This window comes from Pleurodeles waltl, chromosome 3_1, assembly GCF_031143425.1.
Source record: "Pleurodeles waltl isolate 20211129_DDA chromosome 3_1, aPleWal1.hap1.20221129, whole genome shotgun sequence".
NCBI classification, from domain to species: Eukaryota; Metazoa; Chordata; class Amphibia; order Caudata; family Salamandridae; genus Pleurodeles; species Pleurodeles waltl.
Window position 1 is genome coordinate 1,335,815,403 of NC_090440.1, and position 26,605 is coordinate 1,335,842,007.

Consider the following 26,605-nt stretch of genomic DNA (forward strand, 5'->3'; position numbering starts at 1 on the left):
TTCACTACAACAGCTCTCTTGGAAATGTTGGGCACCCACTAAACAGCGCTCCATACTCTCATATTTTACTCATTATTTCTAAAAATGTCCTCAAAATAGACCTATCATAGTATATCTGGGAACATTTCTTGATACTTGCTTCTGGAACCACTCCCAGTGGTTATGTATACATTTAATGATTCAAAAACCATCCAAACAATTTTTTGTATCAAACTTGCTTGCATTTCAATTTCTCTGTGATAGTAATGGTCTAATAATAAACCAGACATAACTGTACTAAGATGGCAAATACATATATTTTGATATAAACATCTGTTACGTCACCTAATTAGCGCCCATGCTTCATCACAATCATTAAGACCCGTTTTAGCTGTTTGAAATTTCTCGATCATTCTTGCCTCCAATTTCAACAACCTTGTTAGAGTTGGAGGACCATCCATCTTTGGTTGAATCACAGCAAGTACTGTCCATTGAATATCGTCTGCTTTATGTTTGAATTCCACAAAATGGTCGACTAGCGGAGCACCTTTTATGGTGCATTTAATCCTTGATCGATGTTGGAGAATCCGACTTTTAACTATTTGTGAAGTCTGACCAATATATGTTTGGTTACATGGACAAGAAATACAATAAATAACATTTTTAGTGTTACAATTTGAAAAATCGACTTGTGCATGCCTTCTGCCGTTTATTGTTACCTCTTTTGAGTCCAGTGTGAATTGGCATGCAGTACACTTGCCACATTTAAAATGTCCTTGCAGGGTAGGCAACTGAAGCATTGTCCTTAAATCTTTTCTCTCTGTTTTATTTTGAGCGGCTTGTACCAACTGGTCTTTCAAACTCCTTACTCTCTTAAAGGAGAACAGTGGTTTCTCTATATTAAGATCTTTAATGATCCGCCAATTCCTTTCAATAATTGTACGTACTTTATTAGCCTTTGGGCTAAAGGTCAACACACACGTGAGTGGAATTTCAGTCGTTTGTTTCTTAGGTATCAAGAGTGTTTCTCTAGGGGTAACCCAGGCTCTTTTAGCTGCATTTTTAACCAACTTCTTTGGATACCCTCTCGCTATTAGTTTAGAAACCAATTCTTCAGCGTGAGTATGGAAATCATTCCTATCTGTACAATTTCTTCTTATCCTAAGAAACTGGCCATATGGAAGATTTTCTTTAAGAGTTCTCGGATGGCCACTCGAATAGTGTAGAAGTGTGTTACGGTCAGTAGGTTTTTTATACAGACTAACTTCCAATCTACCATTCCTGGCTAGGATCACCAAGTCCAAGAAATTGATTTTCCATCTATCCTTACTCATGGTAAGTCTGAAGTCAGCAGCTCGCTGGTTGAGCCATTCAAAGAAAGTTACTAACATGGCTTCCGTCCCTTGCCAAATCATTAGGATATTGTCTATATACCTAAACCATTGAGAGATGTACATTTTAAAGGGGTTAGACTGCTCGTAGATCCATTTATGCTCAAAGCAATCCATAACCAAGTTGGCAATTTCTGGGGCAAAGCTGCACCCCATTGCTACTCCTTTTACCTGTCTATAGAGTTTTTCATTAAACTTAAAGAAATTACTTTTCAAGCATAATGAAGCCAACTCCACAAGAAAATCTGTGGGAGTATTGACTGGTTCCGTATTAGCATTTAGTACCTGCCTGATGATTTCTAATGCTTCATCCTGTGGAATATTAGTGTACAAGGATTCTATATCGAATGTGACAAGAATCTGATTGTCCTCACTGTATGCTAGATTTTCAAGCTTGTTAATAATATCCATGGAATCTCGAACATAAGCTGGCGTTTTCACTACAAACGGTTTCAGGAATACATCCACAAATTGCGCAAGAGGTTCCAGAATGGAGCCGCATGCAGAGACTATTGGTCTACCTGGTGGATCTTTTATATTCTTATGGATCTTTGGAAGGATATAAAAACAGGGGATCCTACCCTCACTTTGATTGAGGAATTCAAATTCCTTTTTATTAATCCAACCCTGGTCTCTAGCTCTCTGTGTCATTTCAGAAACCGAATGTTGAACTTGTTTTGGTGCATTAGCAGGCAAAACCCGATAATGTGTATTATTGTTCAGCTGCCTCATCACTTCTGCATTATACTGTTCTGCTCCCCAGATAACAATGCTACCACCTTTGTCCGCTGACTTAATTACGATGTCCCTATTTTCGGCAAGGTGGGCAATAGCTACTTTTTCTGTTTTGGAACAGTTATCTTTAAAGTATGTTTTTTTAGAGTTCAGGAGATCTAGTTCTTAAAGCACTAGATCTTAGAACACTTTATTTTCTCTGGGCATCTCATTTCTATCAGGCAAAAAAGTGGATTTAGGTTTAAAGCCACTATTCGAGCTGGCTTCTAGTGGAGTAGTTAAGCTAAAGAAAGATCTCAATCTCACTTTACGCAAGAAATTCAATACTTCTGTTTTGCTATCTATAGGGTCTTGTTTTTTTATTGGTACAAACGACAGACCCTTACTCAAAATCTGTTTCTCTACCTGTGACAGGGAGTACGATGACAGGTTATAAATAGGGATGCCATCTTCTGATTGCATTATTGCCTCCTGTAGGCTCTTCTCCTTGTTCTGAAGAAATTCTGTTCTTGGAATTGACCCCTGGGGATTCCTCCTCCTCTTATCCCACTGCGATTCCCTCTGCCTAAAAAAGGGTATGTCGGATGGGATATTGCCTGTGGTTCTAACTCAGAATCAGAAGAGGTGTCTGAAAAGGTAATGATTTTTTTGCGTGATCGTGTTTGGTACTGTAAATTTAGATTACTAGGATTGTTATTCTTGTAAAAATCTGTTTTCAAGTAAGGGTAAACAATCGTAATATCAATTTTTTTTATATCTTGTGACAATTTCGTAGTTTTTTGGTTAACCGTATTCGTTTTAAACTCTACTATTATTTTGTTCACAGATTCCAACAATTGTTGAGCATTCTGTATTGTTTTATCTGAAAGGATTTCACTTTCCAATTCAGCAATTTCCTTTAGCTCAGCTTCGCTAATCCTCAGAGCTGTCTCAACTGAAAGTGCTAGCCAGTCTCTTGAGCATTTAGTCCCTACTCCACTAAATTGGGACAGATATTGCGGATCACCCGTAAAGATTACCGGAATGTTTTTAACTTGTAAGCCCTGTGGAATAGTGTTATTCTTAAGGTGTTCCAATAACACCTGGGCGTGCAATTGGGTTCTAGTATTCTTTTTCTTAAGTTGTTTAAGTCTTTCAATTTTATCTGATTTTGGGATGTCACTCAATGGTGATTCACCACTTAACAATGAAGGTAATTCCAATAATTTGGCAATCTGTTCTTCTGTGTAACTGACTGCCTGGGATTCTGACATACTGGTGCTAGGGGCCGGTCTAACAATGGCCCTCTTTTTATAAACGTCTGTCCTCTGACCTGGAGAGTGTAGTATAATCTTATTACTTAATTCGGTCGCACAACCAGCGAGACCCTGCTGTACATCAGCCTCTCTATCCTCTAGAAATCCCACACACCTGAATAGGTGTACACGAATCTGACCAAAAAAGGGGGGAAGTATCCTATCACCCTCACCTGCTTAGGATACTAATACAACAATGCTCACAAAAAAGATATAGCAGGAGAGTGACAAATTAAATAATTATTACACAAAACCAATAATAACTCTTGGTTCGGAGGAATACAACTATTTTCCATTATTTATTATATTTGTCAATATACACACACATCTCAGGGTCAGAGGAAGACTTTCTGTCTATAAACAACTGACACTACAGTGAAGCTATATACACTTATCTATACATATTTACAAAAATAACAGACAAATAAACCACATAATACATATAATATAAAAAATCTAAAACATATACATGTGCCCTACTCCAACGATTCATAGAATAGTCACAACACAACATACAGTAAACCAAGGTGATCAACAATTATATGGTGGCCAAGGATCTTGCACCCAGCTGTATACTACCTTAATTTTCTTTATACAAGGTAGCAAGTAGTGCTATATAAGTTATTTAACAATCAATTGAATATTTGCTCAGACTCCTTGGACCCATTAGGGATATGTCGACGCGTTTCGGCCTAACAACTCAAGGCCTCATCAGGACTGTTGGAGAGCACTGGCACCTCTATAAAAGTTGAAAAAACTCACATTATACACAACCCTATATATTCTTCTATTCCACCACCTAACACCAAATGTGCCTTGTGTTCGAGTCAGAATACCTCTACTAATCTCCTATTTAAGATTCTGTGTTGTTTTAGACATCGCCTGTCGTGCCCAAGTAGCCACTCTAGAATATACTTCATATCCACAATGCATGTTACTAGAAAGTATATGCACCCAGGTGACTGAAATTACCGACTGTGCAGACTACAGCCCCGAGTGCCACTCACAAGTTGTACTACATACCTTCCCTTACAGTTGTGAGACATACAAGAGCTAGAATCCTCTGTTTTCAGGTACTGAAAAGAGGAACACAATGGTAGAATTAATCTCCATAGAACCAGCTACTGTGCCGTCGGAAAAAATGCTAAACACCACCAAATGGTGTCTTACCTATCTCCTGGCGCCCCTCGTATACATACCGGCGACTGTGTAATGATTTCATCGTGTTCTAAAAGCATTAAAACATCGAGCGCATGAAGATCTATTACAATCTGTGAAGAAGCAAGCTGTTCTAGCTCTTTGCCGTGAGGTAGGCGAAAGACCTTCCTCCAGCCGACGTCTTCCGTATGCAGGTAAGGTAGCTAGTGCCTGTTGAGCAATAGGTCTGGCGGGGGAGTAGAAGGTGATGCAGTGGTTGAGGTAGGTGGGTCCTAGGTCGTGGATGGCCTTGTATGTATGTTGAGGAGTTGAAGATGATCCTTTTCTTCATGGGAGCCAGTGGAGGTCTTGCAGGTGTCTGGCGATGTGTTCACGGCGGGGGATGTTCAGGATGAGTCTGGATGTGCTGTAGTTTCTTCAAATTCTTCAGGGTGGTGCCGGCGCAGAGGACGTTGCCATATTTGAGCCTGCTGGTGACCAGGGCATGGGTTACAGTCTTGCATCAGTCATTTGTGATCCATTTGAAGTTCTTCTTGAGAAGTCTGAGTGTTTGGAAACAGGAGGATGCGACAGAGATGACCTGGCTGTTCTTGGCGACAGATGAATCCAAGATGAAGCTGAGGTTACATGTGTGGTTTTTTGGGGTGGGGAGGATGCCGAATGTAGCAGGCCACCAGGAGTCATCCCAGGCTGATGTGGAGGGTCCCAGGATGAGGATCTAGGTCTTGTCGGAGTTAAGCTTGATGCAAAAAGAACAGATATGATGGACGGAATGCTGAACAATACAAACATTCACCCCCAGTCACAAGGATGTGGATTTAATCCATTGTTTTTTTGCGCACCACGCCATCCCAGTTTGGACCCCCAGCCATATGCAAATCAGTCTTGACCCTGTCTCCCATGGGAACAGTCCAGCCCGAACTGCCAAGTCGGGTCCACCCTGGACTAGAAACAAGCATCCTAGGACCGGTTTCAGGGTATCACCCTTCATCAGCCAGGCTAGCTTGAATCCAGTGGTGCAGTGAGCACAGGACCCACGTCTGGGCATAATCTTTCCACATAGGTGACAATTGCAAAAAGAACAGATGATGGACGGAATGCTGAATAATGCAAACATTCACCCCCAGTGACAAAGATCTGGGTTTAATCCATCGTTTTTTTGCTCTCCACGCCACCCCAATTTGGACCCAGTCATGTAAATCAGTCTTGACCCTGTTCCCCATGGGAACAGTCCAGCCCGAACTGCCAAGCCATGTCCTCCCTGGACTAGAAAGAAGCATCCTAGGACCGGGTTCAGGGTATTACCCTTCATCAGCCAGGCTAGCTTGAATCCTGTGGTGCATTGATGGCCTTTTCAATGACCTTGGCTGGGAAAGGCAGCAGAGAGAGGGGGCAGTAGTTCTTGAGATCCAGGGGGTCGGCCATGGGATTCTTCAGGAGCGGGCGGGTCGCAGTATGCTTCCAGTCCACGGAGAAGGTAGCCGATTCCATGCAGCAGTTGAGAGTGTGGCGGAGCTCGGGTGCGACGGAGGTGTTGGCTTTGTTAAAAATGTCATGGGGACAGGGATCAGTAGTGGCTCTGGAGTGGATGCTGCTCATGATGGAGCAGGTCTCGTCCCTGGTGAGGGTGATCCAGCGGTGTAGGAGCTGTAAAGGTTTGGAGGATCTGAGCTGTGGGGTTGTTGGTGGGCTCGGAACGGTCTTGGGGTCCGAAGCAGTTGTAGATGTCCTTGATTTATCAGTGGAAGAAGGTGGCTAGTCTGTCACAGAGGTTCTGAGATGGAGGGATGTTGGCAGCTCCTGATAGGGGTTTGGCAGACTGTAACCTCGGCGAAGAGCTCTTTAGTATTGTGTGCGGTGGTGCTGATATGGTCCTGCAGGGCGGCTTTTCTAGTGGATCTGATGAGGTGGTGGTGGGATTGCGGCTGGTGTGCTAACGTACCACTGGAGCTGTGTGATTGTAGCTGTTGCGTGTGTATGATTGGAGTTGATGTGTTTGTGCACGTGCCATTGGGGCAGTTCTGTTTGCGCGTGCAATTTAGCTGGTGTGTGCTTGTCTTTGTGGGTGCGTAATCTGAGCCTTTGTGTGAGCAATTTGAGCCTATGAGTGATTGGAGCTCGTGTGTACATAATTTGAGTGTGTGTATACGTAATCGGAGTTAGTCTGTGTGTGTAATTGGAACCAATGTATGTTTGTGGGTATAATTAGAGTCGGTGTGATTGGCGCTGCTTTGTGCAGTGGTGTGTGCACGATTGTACCTACTGTGAGTAACCTGAACTGGTGTGTAACATGTCTGATCCTGTGACTGCTGAGTGCTTGTCTGTCATCCGACTGATGTGTGCAACTAGAACCAATGAGTGGGCGCATGATTTAAGGGCCTAATCAGAGCTGGGTCGCCCTCTGTGCACCTTTGCACCAGGTCAGGGCGATGAACGAAGACCCTGCTGGGGCTCTTTCAGCCACAGCCGATGCCTGGGCCTCTCATGGTTGGCTTCACGGAGCACCCTGCACCATCAGACACAGCCAAGTGTGTTGATGGAAGACCGCTTGTGTATTTTCCCATCATTCTCCTGTTCGTTCACACATGGACGCATTAGCGCCAACTGATATATAGTCGGCGGCATTTGTCTTACGTTTGATAGAAGATTAATTTTAAAGTTTCTATAAACCGTAATGTACAGGATGTGCTCTCAAGAGGAAGCAACATTGTCGCCACGCATCAGCGCTTCTCCGAGAATAAATGGCTGAACCCTCTCGCTACCGACAGCTTGTAACTGTGTTTTTCAGTCAGCGTCCCAGAGGTAATGCAAGACTTGAGCGCTCCCGTGGAGCAGGTAGCAGTCACAGGCACGGTGAGCCGCAGCGGCCTGTTTGAGTATCACAGTATCTTACTAACGGGCATTCATTCTAAAGCAGTACCACAGGCAGGGTCAGCTGCTCACACACTGAAGTATCCGACAGATGCGGAAGTGAGTTGATGTGCACTGTTATGTGAGGATGGACCCTTGAAAGAATTTACCATACCCGAACAGCAGCAGCGGGCAGCAGGTGCCCTGGTCAGCGTTAAATCAGACTCCATTTTCAATTGAATGTTGTCCCGTTGGGGCACACTAGATGAAATCGACAGTAGCATAAATGATGGTTGCTTGCAGCCAGTTATTGCAGACACTACATTAAATCTGTGGTAAAATATTACTCCAGGGTACTGTGACATGCCGTAAATATTGGAAATTGTGACCAGTTCCGCTGCCGGCATTTCTGTAAAACCCACGGCTTTTAACCAAAATATTTGAATAAAATGGTGCTACAAATTGTGAGGTTTTTTTTCTTCAAAAATCAGTTCTGGGGGGGCGAAACAGTTGTCTGTCTGGTGCAGCACAATGTGGGACTGGTGGTATGTTCATTTCTCCCTAGTTTGATTTTGTTTAAGTTCAGCCCTTGCAGCTCTTTAATTTTATACGACTGTCATTAACATGTTTGAGCCTGGGTCGTGGCAGCCAGGGTGTGTGTCTGTTCTGCTGAGAATACGAACTGTGTGCATGCACCACACACTCCTGCTTTAGGAGGGCACGCCCCTTTGATAAAAACGAAGCAGAATATTCCCTGCAGGAGAATGTCTGCAAGGCTAATGTGGACCTGAACCTCTGGATTTTCACAGCTTGACTTTTGAAATTGTGAAATTTCCACGTTTTGGCAATAGCAGTTGTGAACTTTACTTAACGTATCGACCTCAGAAGGAAGTAAGGTTGATTTGTCCCTGCTGTCCAGATGTTGGCAACAAGATCATATTTCACAGGAACACATTTCCACCACATACAACTGAGTTGCCAATTTATTTACACGTTTTTATGTAAGCATTGCAACCTTCCATATATTATTTACATTCTCTCAGGCGACGGAGCAAAAGGTGTGTACTGCACCATCATCTATTCCAGAGCATACCTCTACAACAAAGAAGTAGCACAAGCGTCCATGTACATTTTAGTTCCACACTCATAGAGGAGTCCACACAATAAAAAATCGACTTCTGGAGATTCTGCCGTGAGTACAAAGACTCCCCCACTACTGCGGAAGCCCTTTTTGAATCAGGCCCTATATTTAGTATAACAAACAAAATAGCACTTCTTTGGTATACCCAAATGCCTATTATGAATGGAGCAGCCGCTTGGCATTGTAAACAAGGTAAAGTGCAAATTAAATTAAAAGGTGAATGTCTGAATAAGAGGCAAGTATCAGCAAAAAAAAAGTGGCATGCGAGGTCCTTCTAGATGTTCTTCTAAAGTTGTCAGTTGGTCTCTGATGTAGGCCAGAGTGTGCCTGTAGATGTTGAATGCTTTGTTTATGCTTTCCAGCTAGCTTTTTAGGTTAAGCCTAGACAGCGGTTGCGCTGTCGCTTTGCTACCTGTTGTAGATGTTTGTGAGGTTCAGCTCCACCTAGCTACTGAGATTTATATATGCCAGTATCCTTTAAAAATCCTTGCTTGCTACTGGGTAATCTTACTCTTTGTCCCACCTTTTTTGTATTCTGTCTCCTCCCAGGAGATCGAACTAACTACTATCCAAATACACTGCTCACCATTTTAAGATGTGTTCAGGGAATACTTTGATCTTTCATCTGGAGCTCTGGAGAGGAGTGCTCATCCGCTGTAAACAAGGCTGTAAAACGTATCTGGTCATATCTGCTGTGCATTCAAAGACAGAGATCGTGTTGCTTGTAATTCTCTCCCTCCTCCCAACGCTTAGATGTTTTTTAGCCTCACTCAGTTTTCATATAGATGCTCGCTATTTTAAAATCGTATGCTTATTCCAAAGGTATAAACTCATTTTGTTTTCCAAAAAATACTAATAAGCCACCCTTCTTTATTGTTACCTACTTGGCCAATAAATAACACACCGATAATCCCTGTGGGCGGACATTTTTAGTGTTTTATATTTTCAAACTAGGCTGTGTGCTCACTTAAATTGTAGGTTGCCAAGAATTTCAGGTACAAATTTCTGAAACACAAAGTCTGAGAAAAACAAATCCTGATAATACCTCTGGACAATAAACACTGGGCATGCGCAGGATGAACACAGGCTTTTAATTCTCGGCCTTGCTGAGAAGTACAGTTTTTGGCAGGCCCTGCTTTCGAAGCCTCCCCATTGAGAGTCAGACCCACTGTTCTTGCAACAATTTGTCCCAGCCCTGTGTCCCAAGTGTGACTAACTGACTAGGTATGCTAGCGCTAGCACACTCTGATGCAGATTATTGTAAAGTGATGAGTACATCCAGGGAAGCGGAAGGGCTCCCTCCCTCCTCGGCAGACAGTGCCCTGAGTGCACGTCCGTGGAACCGGAGGCGCACTGCCAATTTGGACAGTGCTTAATTTGTAAATAACAAGGTGCCGGTGCTCAAAGCTCTCCTCTTAAACACGCGGCTGCTGCAATTAAATGTGGGAACACGTAATACTGAGGTGGCGTAATCCTGAAGCCATCTCGGACCTCTTTAATCCATTTACAGCCCCTCCCTGCCCCTTCAGCCCACTCTAGCAACTTTCTACTTTCTCCCTTTGTGACGCTATTTCTCTTTCCCCTTCCTTCGTCTTTCCCATATGTGTCTTTTGCTCGCAGCAAATGCTTGAGGCAGAAGAATAACCCCGACCCTCAAAAATAAGTGTCGGTGCTCGGCACCGGAAACAAGCAGCACAAATTAAGCACTGAATTTGGAGCACCTTTCACTCTCTGACTTAAGACTGCAGTATACCACGACGGCACATGTCCAAGGCCACAAACATCTGTCAGACTCGCTGGGCACATATGGGATTAAATGCAATGTGCACTGAAAGTGGATGTTTTCACTCACTTCTGTAAGGTGCTGACATGGAGGGTCTGTTCTCCGTACCCTTATGTTGTGCCCAGTAAAGGTTGCATTGTTGGCACCTATAAACTGCGCATTCCACCACAGCCGTAGCAGCGCATTGTTTCCTCACTGACATTTAAGACGCGCAATTTGCAACGCATATTTGTAGCATACAACAGCAAGGTGTCACCCAGCCTAGCATTCAAGAAAATAATATATTTCAACCTGGCTTAATATTATGGTGTCGCCAGACCGGTGAGAACACTGCATTTAAAACATGTGCTCTTTCACGTAGGTTGTCTAGCTATTTTCGACAGATATACATATTAAAGTTTGTCTTTCTTAATTTGCTGACACTTGCCGATCACCGAGAGCACAATACCAAACACGTATATATTACGTTTAGAGAAATATGTATACATTATAGATTTATACACACACACACAAGTGTTTCTTAAAATGCATGTGCACATGCTTTACCGCCGCGGTCAGAATTGGCCTGGATGCACCGCCAGCCTGTTGGCGGTGCATCCGCGGTCCCCGGCCCTGGCGGTCCATGACCGCCAGGGTCGTAATGACCCCCTTTGTCATTTACAACGCCAAGATTTCTAACCCTCGCAAATGCGAGACCTATTGCATTGCAAATGCTTGTTTATTCCTGCAGCTCTTGGAGCTAATCTAGTTCAAAGGGGTTCTCTTTTAATGTTAACTGGCGTTTAGTTGTGCTTGCAGGCCCCATTTTCTCCTGTTTCAATGAGGGCCGATGGTCTCTCTTTCGGAGGTTTCTTTTCTGCAAGAGCACCAGAGGGTTCTGTCAGCGGGCCACTGAAAGTTTTTTTGGGGTTGCATGTGGCCCGTGGACCAGATGCGTATCGCTGACCCAGAGAAACTGATGCGGAAGAGCAGGCTAAAGCACTAACTCCCAAAAATATCATGGGGCATGTTAGAATGCCTCTTTTGCATAAGCACAGACATGTTCTGCTTACAGGCAGTTCGGTCACGAGCAGTAACAACCGGGAGGGACTGGGAAGAGAGGTGGTCATTTGGGGTGAAAGGAAAGGTAACCTCAGAACTCGGATTCTATTCTCCACCTGCTAGTGCTTTTGTCTCCCCTCCTCCTTAAGTCTAGGACCACCAGCGGAGCTCCCCGCCCCTCCCATAGTCTCGGACCCGGGCTCCCCTCCCTCTGTGCGTGCTGCAGTGCCAGCTCTCCCGGAGACCCGAGTCGCCTGCACGAGTGCGCCGAGAACAGGAATCGACCTCAGCGAGCCCTGATGGACCGGAAACGATCGGAGGCGGCAGCTCCAGCGGCTAGGCCGTCTGCTCCTCCAAAAGATTTGCATACACCACGACTATTTATAATTCATTTCCCTCTAATTTTGGATCTTGGCCTGAGGGCTCTTCTATGCGGCATTGGCTGTGCCAGAGCTTCCAAGGCGCCTGCCTTGAAATCAGAAGGGCGGGGGGACCAGAGATGGAGGGCTGGCGCCCTAGCAACATTGGTACCAATTGTCTGCTCTCCGCATGGGTAGCGCGCCCATGGTCCCCGGTGCACCCTTCAAGCTCCGGGCGCTGATGGCATTCGATTCTAATGGCGTTCAGCTAAAACTGTCCTTGAGGCTAAGCACACAAAGCCAAATGAGAGTCGCGGTTGTAGTCACGTGATGTAGACCATGTGCTGCCTTTCCCCCGAGGGGACTTGAAAGCAAATTTAATTGCATAACCATCGTCGTCCATGCTTCCAAACAAGAACGACTCCAGTTAATGTACTACAGTCTTTAAAAACTCTCAACACACGTGTGTTGCCGTCCATGCTTCGAGGCAGGAAAATAAATAACCTTTTTGTGAACGTCGGAGGGGCAGAGATAGTCAGTAGCGCTCATTTGTAAAGTCAATAGGCCGGGCTTGCATTATGAGTCCCGACAAAGCTATTTAAATACGCCTGTCGTAGTAAAAAAAAAAAAAAAAAATCTTTAATTGTATTTATCTAGCGTTTACTTCCACTGGGAGGCGTTGAAGCGCCTTTCGGCGAGTAGCACGTTATTCTGGGGACCAACATGGATTTGTATATGGAGATTTAAATTGTTAATTTGAGCGGTCGACATTCGAGTCTCTTAGTTGGACTGAATAGGAGAAAGGAGGGTAGAGTAGAGTCTAGAAAACCTTTAGGGAGATTATAGTAGTACACTGGGCTTTGGGATAAGTCAGAGAGTGAAGGTAGAGGATATATTACGAGCGGTGTTGGATAAGGCAGAGTAGTGCATTGGAGAGAGTTGATTTTTTTTCTACAGAAGGAGTAGAGTAATAAGTATATAGATCCGTAACTACACCGAAAGGTGTAGATACATGTACAAGGAAAATAATGAAGAGATATAAAGTTATATAAAGCCCCATATGTGCATGTTTGGACAAAAAGGTAGTAATGCATACTTTCAGGTTTTGTTGTACTTAACGGTAAATTATTTGTGTTTATTATTTGTATTTTTTTTGTTTGGGGGATTAATGCTTTATTTATATTTATTTTTTGTTTTATATTTTCCCACAATATTTCAATAGGGAAGTGTTTGTAGATACAACTATTATGCTCATATTTACACATTGTGATAGATAAAAACAGAGACCCATAAGTATATAATCAAATAACCTTTGTAATTTATCACACAGTGTGATAGATACAATAAGAGACACATAGGCATATAATCAAATACCTTCTATGTAAACTATGCAGTTTCGTATATACATGTTAAGAATAAAATGCTATATATATATATATATATATATATATATATATATATACACACACACACACTCATACATATATATACGTTAATCATAAGTAATGTATGCATAGGTAATATTTTGTTAAGCAGACTATAAGAATATATATGTTTAAACCATTAGTAGTACATATATTTGTACAAATAAATGCACACATCTAAATACATACATATAATCAATTTATACATGTTTACATACACAGGCATATGCTGTAAATTTGTGTTTTCAGTATTGTGGTCATGTAGAAAAGAGCCAACTCTTAAGTAGTCTTCTGAAAATAAGAGAGTTAACCGTGGGTCTTATGTTTGGGGTAATGAATTCCATAGTTTGGCTGCTTGAACGGAGAAAGCTGTACGGCCCATGGTTTTTCGTTGTGTGGTGGGGTTTTGAGACGATGTGCCAATCTGGAGCAGAGGTTCTTTTTGTGTATGTATCTGGGGATTTTATCCTCAATGACAAGTGGTCCTGTTCCACGTATTGCTTTATGGGTGATACAAAGCAGCCTGAAATGGATCTTCTGGCAACCCGTAACAATGTAGGGCCCTCCAAGCAGGGAAGTTGTGGTGTTTTTGGTTTTATGTGTAGGAGTAGTCTGGCAGCAGAGTTCTAAATTTGTTGTAGTCTTTTCATAGTTGATAAAGATGATTTGTGGTAGAGGCTATTAGTGTAATTAAGTTTTGACAGTACAAGAGAGATAGTAGCTCGAACCTTTTGTGGAAATCCTTAATAGAGAAAGATGTGTTGCAGAGTTTTCATAGTAATGAAGCTTGATCTTGCTAACGTATCCACTTGAGCATTCATTGATTGCTTGGAGCCCATGACATTTCCAGGGTTTCTTACTTCCTTGGATACTTTAGGCAGTGGGCCCAGATCGTCAGACCAGGCTAGAGTGGGTCATAATTTTTCCAATCGTCACATCTAAGTATTTCAGTGTTGGACGTAATCAATTTGAGATGGCTCCATGCCATCCACTGATTGATAGCTCTGAAGCAACTGAAAATTTGTGAGTTTATAATGTCTTTGGGGCTTTCCAGTTTCAGAAGTATTAGTGTGTCTTCTGCGTAGTTATAACACATGAGCTGAAATTCATTGATCATTGCCGGTAATGACTTCATGTTGAGAAGCATGAGTGGGATTATAGAGCCTTGAGGGACCTCTGTTTTTGTGAAGTACTGTTTGGATGAGAGGGAGATGGGGGAGATGGCGTTTGTTCTGTTTTGAAGGTAGGGAGTGATCTAGTTGATAGCAGTCCCCTCTGTACCATCTTTGGATTAAAGTGTCATGATCAACTGGGTCGAAGGCAGTTGAAAGTTCCAAGAGAAGTAGTGCAATGACTCTGCTCCATTCTCCTGTGTTTTTAAGGACATCCCAGATGGTGATGAGGGCATATTCTGTGTCTCTTCCTGGCCTGAATCCTGTTTGAAGTTGAAAAGTATGGAGTTATCTTCACTGAATTGTGACACCTGGGTGAATGCTCCTCTTTATATTAGTTTTCCCAATAAAGGTCCATTTGTAATCGGTCTGTAGGTGTTTAGGTCATGTGGGTCCAAGATTATTATATTTATGGTGGAACGGGGCCAGAGGGGCAGCTGCCTGGCCTACTTGCTTTGACAAGATCTATAAATTCACTTTCTGATAGTTGTTTGAAGAAATGTAGAGGCTGGGTTAGCCTACCCTTGGAGAGGATCGTTAGAAAAGCGGTGGTGCTCGTGGTTTTCCTTTGTTTTACATGGGAGTCCAACAAGTCTGATTTGGTTGTTTAATACTTTGCTAGTTTGTCAGTAATTTGTTGAGTAATTAGATACATTTCTTCCATGCATTAGGTTTACAGAATTCACTGGGAAGTTTATAAAATTCTTTATTTGCATATTTAGCATTTTGAATTTTTTTGAAGAGTACATTTTTTAGCTTTCTTGATTGCTGACTTGTATATTCTGTTAAGTTTGTGTAGATGAAGTTTGTCTTGATAGTCTTTTTACCCGTTGCGTTGGTGCTTTGCAATTTGTTGTTTTATCTTTTTTTAGTTCTGCAGTCATCCAAGGTGCCTGTCTTCCTTTGACCTGGTTTGTTGTTCTTAATGGTATTAGGATATCAAAAGCTTCTTGGAGCCACACATAGGATTTTTTAACTGAATTTTATTGTGGCTAGATCTGTATTGGATGTTGGTTGTGTTTTAAGTATTCAAAATTGAGCTTATTCCACATCCGTATGTGTGGTGTTTTGTGTTGGTAACCCACCATATCGTGGTCTGACCATGGAACTGGAGCTATAATTTGAAGAGTAATTAGTTCTGTATTTGCAAATAATACATCTAGGGTGTGTCCAGCGATGTGTGTGTGTTTGCGGATAAGCTTATGTAGGTTCACTGTGTCTAGGGCAGTGAAGATAGTTCTTGGATGGGGCATATTGAGTTTGGCAAACCAAATTTTTAGGTCACCAAGGATGCATAAGTTGGAGTGTAGTGTCTTAAGATTTGAAACTGAGTCTAGAAATGTGTCTGGGAACGTTAAATTGCTAGTTGATCGTCTTTAAAGAAGGAGGAAGTTACAGGAGGAAGTTGGTGTAGGGTTGCATCTGGGGATGAAGGCCTCACAACCTTGTGTGGAAATGTTGTGAGCTTCGGTGAGATTTATTGCTCCTTGAATATAACAGCTAGTACGCCTCCTTTTTTGCCTATGTGATTTTGCGTGACAGTTGTTTGATAGCCTGGAGGAACAGCTTCATGCAACACGGGAGACCTGTCATCTCCCAACCCTGATTCAGCTATGAAGAGTAAGTCAGGTTGTGGTCCAGTGATTACACAGTAGATGTGGTGCTTGTTTTTTAGATTGATTGACCATTTATTAGTAGGCAGTCTAGAGATTGTGTTTGGGTGGTGGTGTGACTTTGTTTTCTAAAAGAGTGAGTATTATTGTTTGAACTTGCGGCAGGTGTATTATTAGTGTTTGTAATAACTGGGCCGGGATATGAATAGTGTTGTTAGTCTATATTGTAATCCTCACCCAGCAGGTTTAGAAGGCATTAAGTTCGGTCTGAGTGTGCCGGTGGTGGAGATGGTGGTTGAGAGTGAGTTGGTGGGCTGTGTTGTTTTTGTAGTGTAGTCTTGTGTAATAGTCCAAGAGATGCAAAGTTGTGAAGGGTGGTATATTTATTTCACCCATGCCTGTTTAGAGTGGAAGGTGTATAGGTTAGGAGGGTGGTGGTGGAACATGTGGGTCATGTTTTAAGTCTTTAAATTGTGCAATGGATGAGAGGCAGGAGAATGAGTTTGTTGTTTTGGGGCGTTTGTGGTAGGTGTTGATAAAGAGAGAACATGTGGGAGTGAACTTGGTTTAGGATTTGTATTATTTGTGTAGTGAAAATGTGTGTGTGAGATTTTGATTTGCTGGTGTTTTGTTTTCTTTTTATGGGATACTGATGATGTGAATTTTTGTGAAATTTTTTGAAGATGCATGGTAAAGATGCAGGTGATGTGTGATGTAGGAGGGTGCATTTAGTGTGTGAGTGGGGATGGACAGGGGTTATGAGTGTAATAGTTTTGGTAGCAGAAGAGGTAATGTGTGGTGGAGTGTAAGGATATTTTGGTTGTGTGTTGTGGTGAAAAGAGGCGGTGTTAGTGTGTGTTAGGGTTGGGTATAGGGTTGGTAGTGACAGTAAGGGGTCTCTTAGGAGTATGTAGAGGTTAGAGGTGTTTTGTATGACTTGGTAGCATGTGTTTGAAGGGATTAAGGTTATGCATAATGTGGGTATGTGTTGTGATGTGTAGATTTTATAGTGGTGTCGGACAGAGTGGAAGTTTGTGTGACAATGAAGGTGCCATTGAGTGGCAGGAGGGGTAGGAGGGTTTATAGATGTGGAATGAGGGGGTTTGAAGTGATTGTGAAATGTGGTTAGAGTTTTTGTTGTAAATGAGCCCTGTGTGTTTGCTGAGATTGTGTTTGTATGTGTGAGGATGTTGAAGGCTTAATGTGGTGAGTGGTAAATGGTAAAAAATGGCAGCATCTCTGGCCGTGGCTTGACCAGATCTGAACAGGCAACTGCCTTTGGCCTCGACGCCTGGGATGAGATGCCTTGATCCCTAAGGTTAAATAGCCTTAGTGATCCGGTGTCCTTGGGCCAGTGAGAACCTTGCCTTAACCCTAGAGCCAATGAGAACCTTAGGCATATTAACCAATCACAGCCCTAGCAACCAATCAAAACACTAAGTCCAATAGAAACCCTAGCACTAGGAACTATACAGAACCCTAGCCATGTGAGCTAATCAAAACCTAAGTCTAATAGAAACCCTAGCCATAGGAACTAATCAGCATCCTATACCTATCAGCCAGTCAGAACCTAAACCCTAGGTCGAGTAGATATCCTAGTCACCAATCACCTTAGCCCTATCGGCCAATAAGAACCCAAAGCCCAAGGTCCAGTCGGATCCCTAGCCATAGGAACCAATCAGTTCCCTAGCCCTATAAGCCAGTCAGAACCCAAAACATAACCCCAGGTCCAATAGAAACCATAAGAACCAATCAGAACCCTAGCCCTGTCAGCCAGTCAGAACCCAAACCCTAAGCCTTAGGTCCGGTAGAACCCCTAACCCTAGAAACCAATCAGAACACAAATGCAACAACCAATGGGAAACCTATTTTTATAGCATGTGACCTTAAACTTAAGGGCTTGGGCAGGTATGAGGGGCTTGGTCAGGCCTGCTCACATACAGCCTGTGGGTCAATCGCTAAAGCACAAACTGGTGTGAAGGGGCAAGAAGGTGCTCCTGATGTCAGAATTTCCTTGGATATAGACAGGCTCAATACACAATTTGTAGTTCCTGATCAACCCTACAGGTACGGTCCACATATAAAACAACTAAAATACTGCTTTTTGGTGACTTTAACACTTTTTCGAGCCAAAAACAAATCCTCAGTACTCTTTCAAAACACAATTTACTCCACAAAACAGGTAAAGCAGTATCTTAAAACACTCTGGTAAGATTTAGGGGTGTATTTTGCGGTTTTACCTTGTGCATTCTAGTAGCCTTGGCACAGTGTAGGAGGAAACCAGGAGAGAAATAAAAACAGCCACGGGTAGAAGAAAACAGCAGTTTTAAAAGTACAAATTGCACAGAAACCAAGAGGTAAATTTAAACTGGTAGAGAAAAAGAGCAGTTTTGCAGTTACAAACAACAAAGCACAAAGTCTGTGTTTTTACCACCTTCCTTTGTCCTTGCTCGCTGGGCTGTTTAGGGCTCAAAGAAGCCGGGCCTACAAAATACACATAATGAATCTCTGAAAAGAATGCACTGTATGATGTGCCACTGCACTTTGACGTGTAAAGTAGTCCCTTACGCATCTCAATGCAAGTGCTATATGGGAAAAAGATAAAACAAACCATCAATAGCATGTGCTGAGAGATACTCCTGCACTCTACATATAGTTTAAAGAATTGGTAACAATAGGTCTTCCAGACAGCTTTGCTGTCATTCTAGAACGGAAAATCGTCCTTAGACCTTATCGCAAAATGTAGTAGTTTGCTCACCCAACAGACTAACTCTGTCTGTTATCTTCTCATGAGTAAAGGTCTACGAACCAGTGAAATCTAGAGCAAGGATCAAGCCAACTTCCTGGCAATTCTTGATGTGCCCTTGCAACCTTGAGCTCAGAGCAAGTTAGCTTTCACAGGAGGCAATGTGACCTAGCAGCTACAGCTGGCGACCATATAACATTGAGAACTAAGTTCAGATCCCTTCCTCGGCTCAGCATCCTGCGAAACCGGTCAAATTTCCCTGTGCCGATAGAAGACATGAGTCTAACCAAGTCTGTGTGTGTTATGAAGCACTCTCATGTCCTTGGGCAAACTACCAAAAATACAATTTAGATTCTTCCTTTCACCTAAGCTCTAGTCATGTCTTTCAAGAATTAAGGACTTGGTATTAACCTTTATTGTCGGAAAGATACACCAATTTAGTGGCTAAATGGCATCGTGTGAAACTGGAAAGTCTTGTATTAACCCTGTCTTTCCTTCTTGACAAAATGTGTGATCCTAGGCAAATACCTTTTCACCAAGCCTCCTTTTTGTTCATTATCACATATTAGAGCACATTCAAATATGTGAATTTAGGATATCTGCTGTACAAAAAGTCTCGTGTTTGATTTAATAGCTTATAATGTTCTATTTAAAATGAGAATCTATGTCAATTATATGGAACACATGACAACTGACCGCTTAGTTCATCAATCATATTGACATCAAGACATGGGCATTAATGTTTCTAAGTACTTGTTTAAAAATGTACACTTTTAATAAATACTTCTCAATGCAGAGAGATGTTCAGATATACTAAGATGAAACACTACTATGTGTTAAAGAAATACACTTTTTTAAATAAGTGTGCCTTATCATATTCCAAAATGTTTGTTGCATGTTACCATATATTTTCAAGGCTTGGCTTGGGCACAGGCTCATAAAGCCAGAGCCTACCATTGGCTCAGCTTCCTCTGTTATTTTGTTGGCTCACCGATCCCTACTCACGAGTTAAATTGTGGGCAATAGATCAGTAACAAAGGCATGCCTTCCTGCACAGCGGACCCTGACTTGAATTTCCCTTTCGCAAAATGTTGGCCTAATGCAGAACCTTCCTGTACAGCTCACCAGGTATTTGTCACCTGAAAGGCACAGTGTTGTAGTTCGCTGGAATTAATCTTATTTGCCACCTTGCTGAACATACATCAATTCATTTAGTCTTGCTCTTTGCCTCTTGCTTGAAGGTAGGATTATAAATCAGTTGCAGGTTGGTGTGCTATCAGCATAGTGGCATAACAACCAAGCCCTGTGCAGCGTTCTATAATGGACATCATTAAGGAGACCAATTATTTCCCATAATGAATGATATTTTTCCAATCAGGGAAATATAGACTTGATTATTCCATGAAGTACCCCTCTTAATAATTATCAATAATTAGCTAGGTATAGGTAAACCTCATCTCTTGCTTCGGTGATTAAACTAAGTATATGTTTTATTTAAAACATTTTTAGGATATCAGTGCAACTCTATCTCTTAAAGGAAATAGTCCTCACTCTGATCATAGATCTGAGTACTTTTTCTCAAAATGTGGACTTTATCAATAAGACTTGTTCATTTATTCTCAGAGGTCATGTACTAGACCGATATACCACACTGAGGTGAGATCGAAGGTTAACAACAATCACGGGTCAAACACCACTGTTAACATGCAATAAAACAAACAAAAAAACAGAACAAAGTTGTTGGCACTAATTGTTCTGTAATACCTAACCACACACTAATTTGATGAATGGTATGCAGCAGTTTTTTTCAAAGAGAAAATGGTCAACAGTTCTTTTGGCTTGTGATGTTAGGTGAGTATGGTCCTCTTCAGGTGAAGGTCATTCATACATACAGTGATAAATAAATAAAATCACATTTCCATTTCAGTGCAACTGTATTACATTGATGAGGACTAGGACCATTCAAACTTGATGTGCAAAGCAGGTAGTGTTCACTAAAGAGCAGATTTCTCTATACTAGGAAACCCCAGTTAATCCAAGAGGGATAGCTACGGAATTGGAGGTGCTCACTTGTAATGTCCAATTCCAGAATGTTTCTTCATTAAAGTTCTTAATTCTTCAGGACAGGAGCAGCGGCTATCAGACACCTACAAAAAGGAATACTCCCATAAATGAGTCCAAACCCATCAAGCACTTCTTGTAACAGTAGCTATTAATTACAATCCATTAGTATTGGATATCCCAATTCTTATTTCTGTCTGTCAGCATATGGTCCTCTGTCGCCACCACGTTTCAGCATTTATGACTTCATCAGGGCTATTATAATATTGCTTCAAAAATCATATTTCCTGAACTTAAAATCAGTAAATAATTCAAGTTGTCCGTATGTATTACCAATCCATATTGTATTGCTCAAATAAGTGTCTCTTTGCAGTACTTCCCTAGCAAAATGTGCTTAAATCAGGCTACACTTCCAAAAAAGGAACAGTTGATAGAGTCCTCTGTATTAATTTGTCGTCCGTATGGCCATGTGTATGTGGTGTCAAAATGACAAAACATGTGTTTGATAGAAAGTACTGAATGCTGACAGAATAAAAGAAAAATGTGGACAGCCACTACTGCTGGGCAGTGATTATTACCTACTTCTACGAGGAGTGCTCATTATTAGGAAACATCAGTTATTTGGAATTTGGAACCGAAGCAGAAGTCAAAATCTTGACATTTTCTTACTACACAATTTGTGTTATGGTCTTTGTGCTATATTACTTCCTCTCAAACTAATTAGTTGAAACATGGGTCTCTGTTATGCTTAAATAATTTTAGGGAGAGTCCAAAGTCGTTAATATGGAAGTTTGTGTGTTGAAATTGTTCTAGCACACAGTAGTATCAATCCTACTTCACTACTGGAATAATGCTGTTTTATTAGAAATCTTGGAAATAACCTCCCATAACTGCAAATTGAATTGACCTAAGAAGTACGTTTGGATTAAATGTCTGGATATTTCAAGCTGGTGGAGTTCATTTGTATACCTATGTAGTGTTTAAGGTACAAAGTAACCTTCCCCTCCCTCTGTTCTATCTGGGAATTGCTGACCAGGACTGGATTGTGGTTGCTGAATGACGTTGTAGTATGCATGTTGAGGATTCCCCAGAGTTTGAGGAGGCACTATAATCATTGCTTTGAAGTTTGTGGATTGATGGCAGAGGACTCTTGCAGAGGAAGCCTTCTTAAGATGTTATTCCAGCATGTTGTGTCATTCTATCCAGGATCAAGCTTAATGTGTGGAGTGTTCCGGTGTGCCAGACAATTAACTATTGTTTGAATAGAAGTATTTTATTTGAGAAGAAATGCTCCTTTCCTGACACTGCTCTGTTGACATGTGCAGCAGCTGGAGTCTGAGAAGAAGGAAGTGGAGCAAATGCTGATAGACGAGGAGCGCAGAAAGCGAGCCGAAGCTGCAGAGAGGTAGGAGAGAGAGCTCAAAAGTTTGAACGCATATAGCTTACGGTTCTGGAGAGTGATTCATGATAATTTTACCCATAATTAGTGATTGTTACTTGACTTTGCATATTTGATCATCTTTAACACATATTCATGTCATTAAATTGCTTTGCTATGGTCATTGAAATCTGTCTCTTTCTAACCTAAAAAGTAATTTTTGTTGGAATTACCAAGGTTTGCCGTATGTATGACAGTGAGAAGAAGAACTGAAGCAAAAAGTTTGGGCATTTGTATAAGTGCTGCTAGACATGCCCACAGTCTATAAATGTATTTCTGCTTTATAGGGCATCTGGCACTAATGTGCACCAATTGGATAGTCAAATTACTTCCTTTGAATACTTAGCTCTCCAGGGGTAGCAAAGGTGAGCAGACAAGGCCTTCTTCACATGATGGTAGAAGATAAAAGCGCAAATACAGCATGACAGTTAATCACACGCCTCGTACTCAAGTCCCCATTGTTACCTGCCCTAAAAACAGTCTAGCACCATTTATAAATCAGTAGATAAAAAAGTATAGGTAAAAATATAATATAATACCAAAAGAAAACAAGGAGGTGCTTCTGCTTTCTGGCACAAAATTTCAGCCCCCAAAGTTTGGTATTAACTACCAGGAATGTCACACATGCGTGAACCAACCTCTAAACCTGCCCCACCTCTCTGAGTTTAAAAACAGTGAGAATACACTGGTCTTGAACTGGTCTTAACCTTGCTGTTTCCTGACTAAACACCACACTATCATCAATGATGCACTATTGGGCATCTCTCTTCCTACGTACTGACTTGTCCCTTCTTGTTACCTCCTGCTGCAAAGGGAAGAGGATCACAAGTCCACCAGCCCTCCTGAAAACTGCACTGGTAGAGATGAGATTTCATTGATTTCCTCTCTGGAGCCAGCAAGGGGAATGTTGCTGAATAGTAGGACTGAACGAGTGGAGCCGACTCCTGAAGAGGTGTAAGCTTTGTGTTTGTTGTTGTGATGTGAACACCTACAGCTGTGGCTACTTCCTGCATGCTGTCCTATTTAGAGATTTGTTTGGTACTATGCCTAGAAGAGACACACGTAGATGTGTGTGTGACACAACCACCTGTTTAGTCTGCCACTTAATGCTTGTCCAGACACCTAGACTAGTGCTAAACTACCACCAGTGTTCAAAATGATATGCATTATTAACTAAATTTGCATGATTTCTGAAAATAGGGTCTATCATACATTTTTGTAGCCCATCTCTCTTGCCTTGCTGACAACACAAGTGATAAAAGTGTGTCTGCTTTCCAATGAGTCACCAACGTCTGAACTTATTCTGTGTGGATTCAAAACGCATCCTTGTTCTTTTAATTGGCAGCTGCCTTGAAACATGGCATTTTTTCCTTAGCAGAACAGGGTTGATGCAGTTCGTATTCATTACCATTTGAATATTTTTGTTAGACTGGTTTATCAATTTCCCATGGATTGTTCATTTTTGACTTCTCAAAGACATTTTCTGTACTTTAATTGTTGCAGGCTCATTCAGAGCACACCTAGATTTTTGGTGTCTGACAAGCCATCATTTTTTTCCTGAAACCGTTTCCAGTTTATCGGTTAGTTGAGCCCAAGTGCTCATTGTTCAGAAAGGAGTAAATTATCAGGCAAAAGTCTTGAGCGTTGTGAGAAATGAACGCAGCTCCTCTGTCTCTCTTGTCAGATTCTTCTCCCACCTTATTACCCCCTCACCCCACACATTATTTTTTCATAGTACAACCACATTTTTGCTCATGGAAAACAGGTATTGCACAGTAGTGACATCACGGTTTTCATGTGCATGACTGTAGGAGGCTGGCCTGGCTTGTAGTGGGTACCAAAGGTACTTACACCTTGTGCCAGGTCCAGTTATCCCTTATTAGTGTAGAAGAGGTGTTTCTCGCAGCTTAGGCTGATAGAAGGTAGCTATAGCAGAGCAGCTTAGGCTGAACTAGGAGACATGTAAAGCTCCTACTATACCACTGGTGTCATATGCACAATATCATAAGAAAACACAATACACAGGAGTACTAAAAATAAAGGTACTTTATTTTCATGACAATATGCCAAAAGAATCTCAGTGAGTACACTCAGTATGAGGATAAGATATATACACAAGATATATGTACACAAACCAAAATTATGCAGGTAATAGCAAGAAGAGTAATGCAAGCAGTGTAGAATTACAGTAGATTGCAATAGGAGCACATAGGTATAGGGGCAACACAAACCATATACTCAAAGTGGAATGCGAACCACGAATGGACCCCAAACCTATGTGACCTTGTAGAGGGTCGCTGGGACTGTAAGAAAACAGTGTGGGTTAGAAAAATAGCCCACCCCAAGACCCTGAAAGGTAGGTGTAAAGTGCACCTACTACCCCCAGAGAGCACAGAAGTCGTGATAGGGGGATTCTGCAGGAAGAACAAATACCAGCAATGCAACAACAGTGGATTTCCGGACCTGAGTACCTGTAAGACAAGGGGACCAAGTCCAATAGTCGCGACAGTGTCGAGAGTGGGCAGGAGCCCAGGAAATGCCAGCTGAGGGTGCAAGGAAGCTGCCACCTGTTGGAAGAAGCTTGGAGTTCTGCAAGAAAGAAGAGGACTAGGAACTTCTCCTTTGGAGGATGGATGTCCCACTTGACGATGAAGCTTGCAGAGGTGTTCCCATGCAGAAAGACCGCAAACAAGCCTTGCTAGCTGCAAGGTTCGCAGTAGAGGTTTTTGGGTGCTGCTGTGGCCCAAGAGGGACCAGGATGTCGCCACTTGGAGGAGGAGACAGATTGGGCGCCCAGCAACTCAGGGAGCCCTCACAAAAGCAGGCAGCACCCGCAGAAGTACCTGAACAGGCACTTGGAAGAAGAGTGAACCGGAGTCCACGCGAAGTCACAAAAGGGAGTCCCACGACACCGGAGGACAACTCAGAAGGTTGTGCACTGCAGGTTAGAGTGTCGGGGACCCAGGCTTGGCTGTGCACGAAGGAAATCCTGGAAGAGTGCACAGGAGACGGAGCAGCTGCAAATCACGCGGTACCCAGCAATGCAGTCTAGCGTGGGGAGGCAAGGACTTACCTCCACCAAACTTGGACTGACGAGTCACTGGACTGTGGGAGTCACTTGGACAGAGTTGCTGAGTTCCAGGGACCACGCTCGTCGTGCTGAGAGGGGACCCAGAGGACCAGTGATGCAGTCTTTTGGTGCCTGCGGTTGCAGGGGGAAGATTCCGTCGACCCACGGGAGATTTCTTCAGCGCTCCTGGTGCAGAGAGGAGGCAGGCTACCCCCAGACCATGCACCACCTGGAAACAGTCGAGAAAGCCGGCAGGATGATGCGATACAAGGTTGCTAGTAGTTGTCTTGCTACTTTGTTGCGGTTTTGCAGGCGTCCTGAGCAGTCAGCGGTCGATCCTTTGGCAGAAGGTGAAGAGGGAGATGCAGAGGAACTCTGATGAGCTCTTGCATTCGTTATCTGAAGAATTCCCCAAAGCAGAGACCCTAAATAGCCAGAAAAGGAGGTTTGGCTACCTAGGAAGGAGGATTGGCTACCAAGAGAGGTAAGAGCCTATCAGAAGGAGCCTCTGACGTCACCTGCTGGCACTGGCCACTCAGAGCAGTCTAGTGTGCCACAAACACCTCTGTTTCCAAGATGGCAGAGGTCTGGGACACACTGGAGGAGCTTTGGGCATCTCCCCTGGGAGGTGCAGGTCAGGGGAGTGGTCACTCCCCTTTCCTTTGTCCAGTTTCGCACCAGAGCAGGGCTGGGGGATCCCTGAACCGTTGTAGACTGGCTTATGCAGAGTTGGGCACCATCTGTGCCCATCAAAGCATTTCCAGAGGCTGGGGGAGGCTACTCCTCCCCAGCCCATCACACCTATTTCCAAAGGGAGAGGGTGTAACACCCTCTCTCAGAGGAAATCCTTTGTTCTGGCTTCCTGGGCCAGGGCTGCCTGGACCCCAGGGGGGCATAAACCTGTCTGAGGGGTTGGCAGCAGCTGCAGTGCAAACCCTGAAAAGGCAGTTTGGCAGTACCCGGGTTCTGTGCTAGAGACCCGGGGGATCATGGAATTGTCTCCCCAATGCCACAATGGCATTGGGGTGACAATTCCATGATGTTAGACATGTTACATGGCCATGTTCGGAGTTACCATTGTGACGCTGTACATAGGTAGTGACCTATGTACAGTTCACGCGTGTAATGGTGTCCCCGCAATCACAAAGTCCGGGGAATTTGCCCTGAACAATGTGGGGGCACCTTGGCTAGTGCCAGGGTGCCCACACACTAAGTAACTTTGTACCCAACCTTCACCAGGTGAAGGTTAGACATATAGGTGACTTATAAGTTACTTAAGTGCAGTGGTAAATGGCTGTCAAATAACGTGGACGTTATTTCACGCAGACTGCAGTGGCAGGCCTGTGTAA

The 26,605-nt window shown here is 42.9% G+C and overlaps 1 protein-coding gene across 4 annotated transcripts in view; it reads left to right on the plus strand.

Moving 5' to 3' along the window:
- The window catches only part of CEP164 (centrosomal protein 164), a 393,961-nt gene that overhangs the window by 157,262 nt on the left and 210,094 nt on the right, over positions 1-26,605 (plus strand). For all 4 annotated transcript variants that reach the window (XM_069224719.1, XM_069224720.1, XM_069224717.1 and 1 more), the window contains 2 exons: positions 22,074-22,153; positions 23,000-23,140. In XM_069224719.1, the coding sequence (XP_069080820.1) occupies positions 22,074-22,153; positions 23,000-23,140 (221 nt within the window). The remainder of the gene's footprint in view (positions 1-22,073; positions 22,154-22,999; positions 23,141-26,605) is intronic.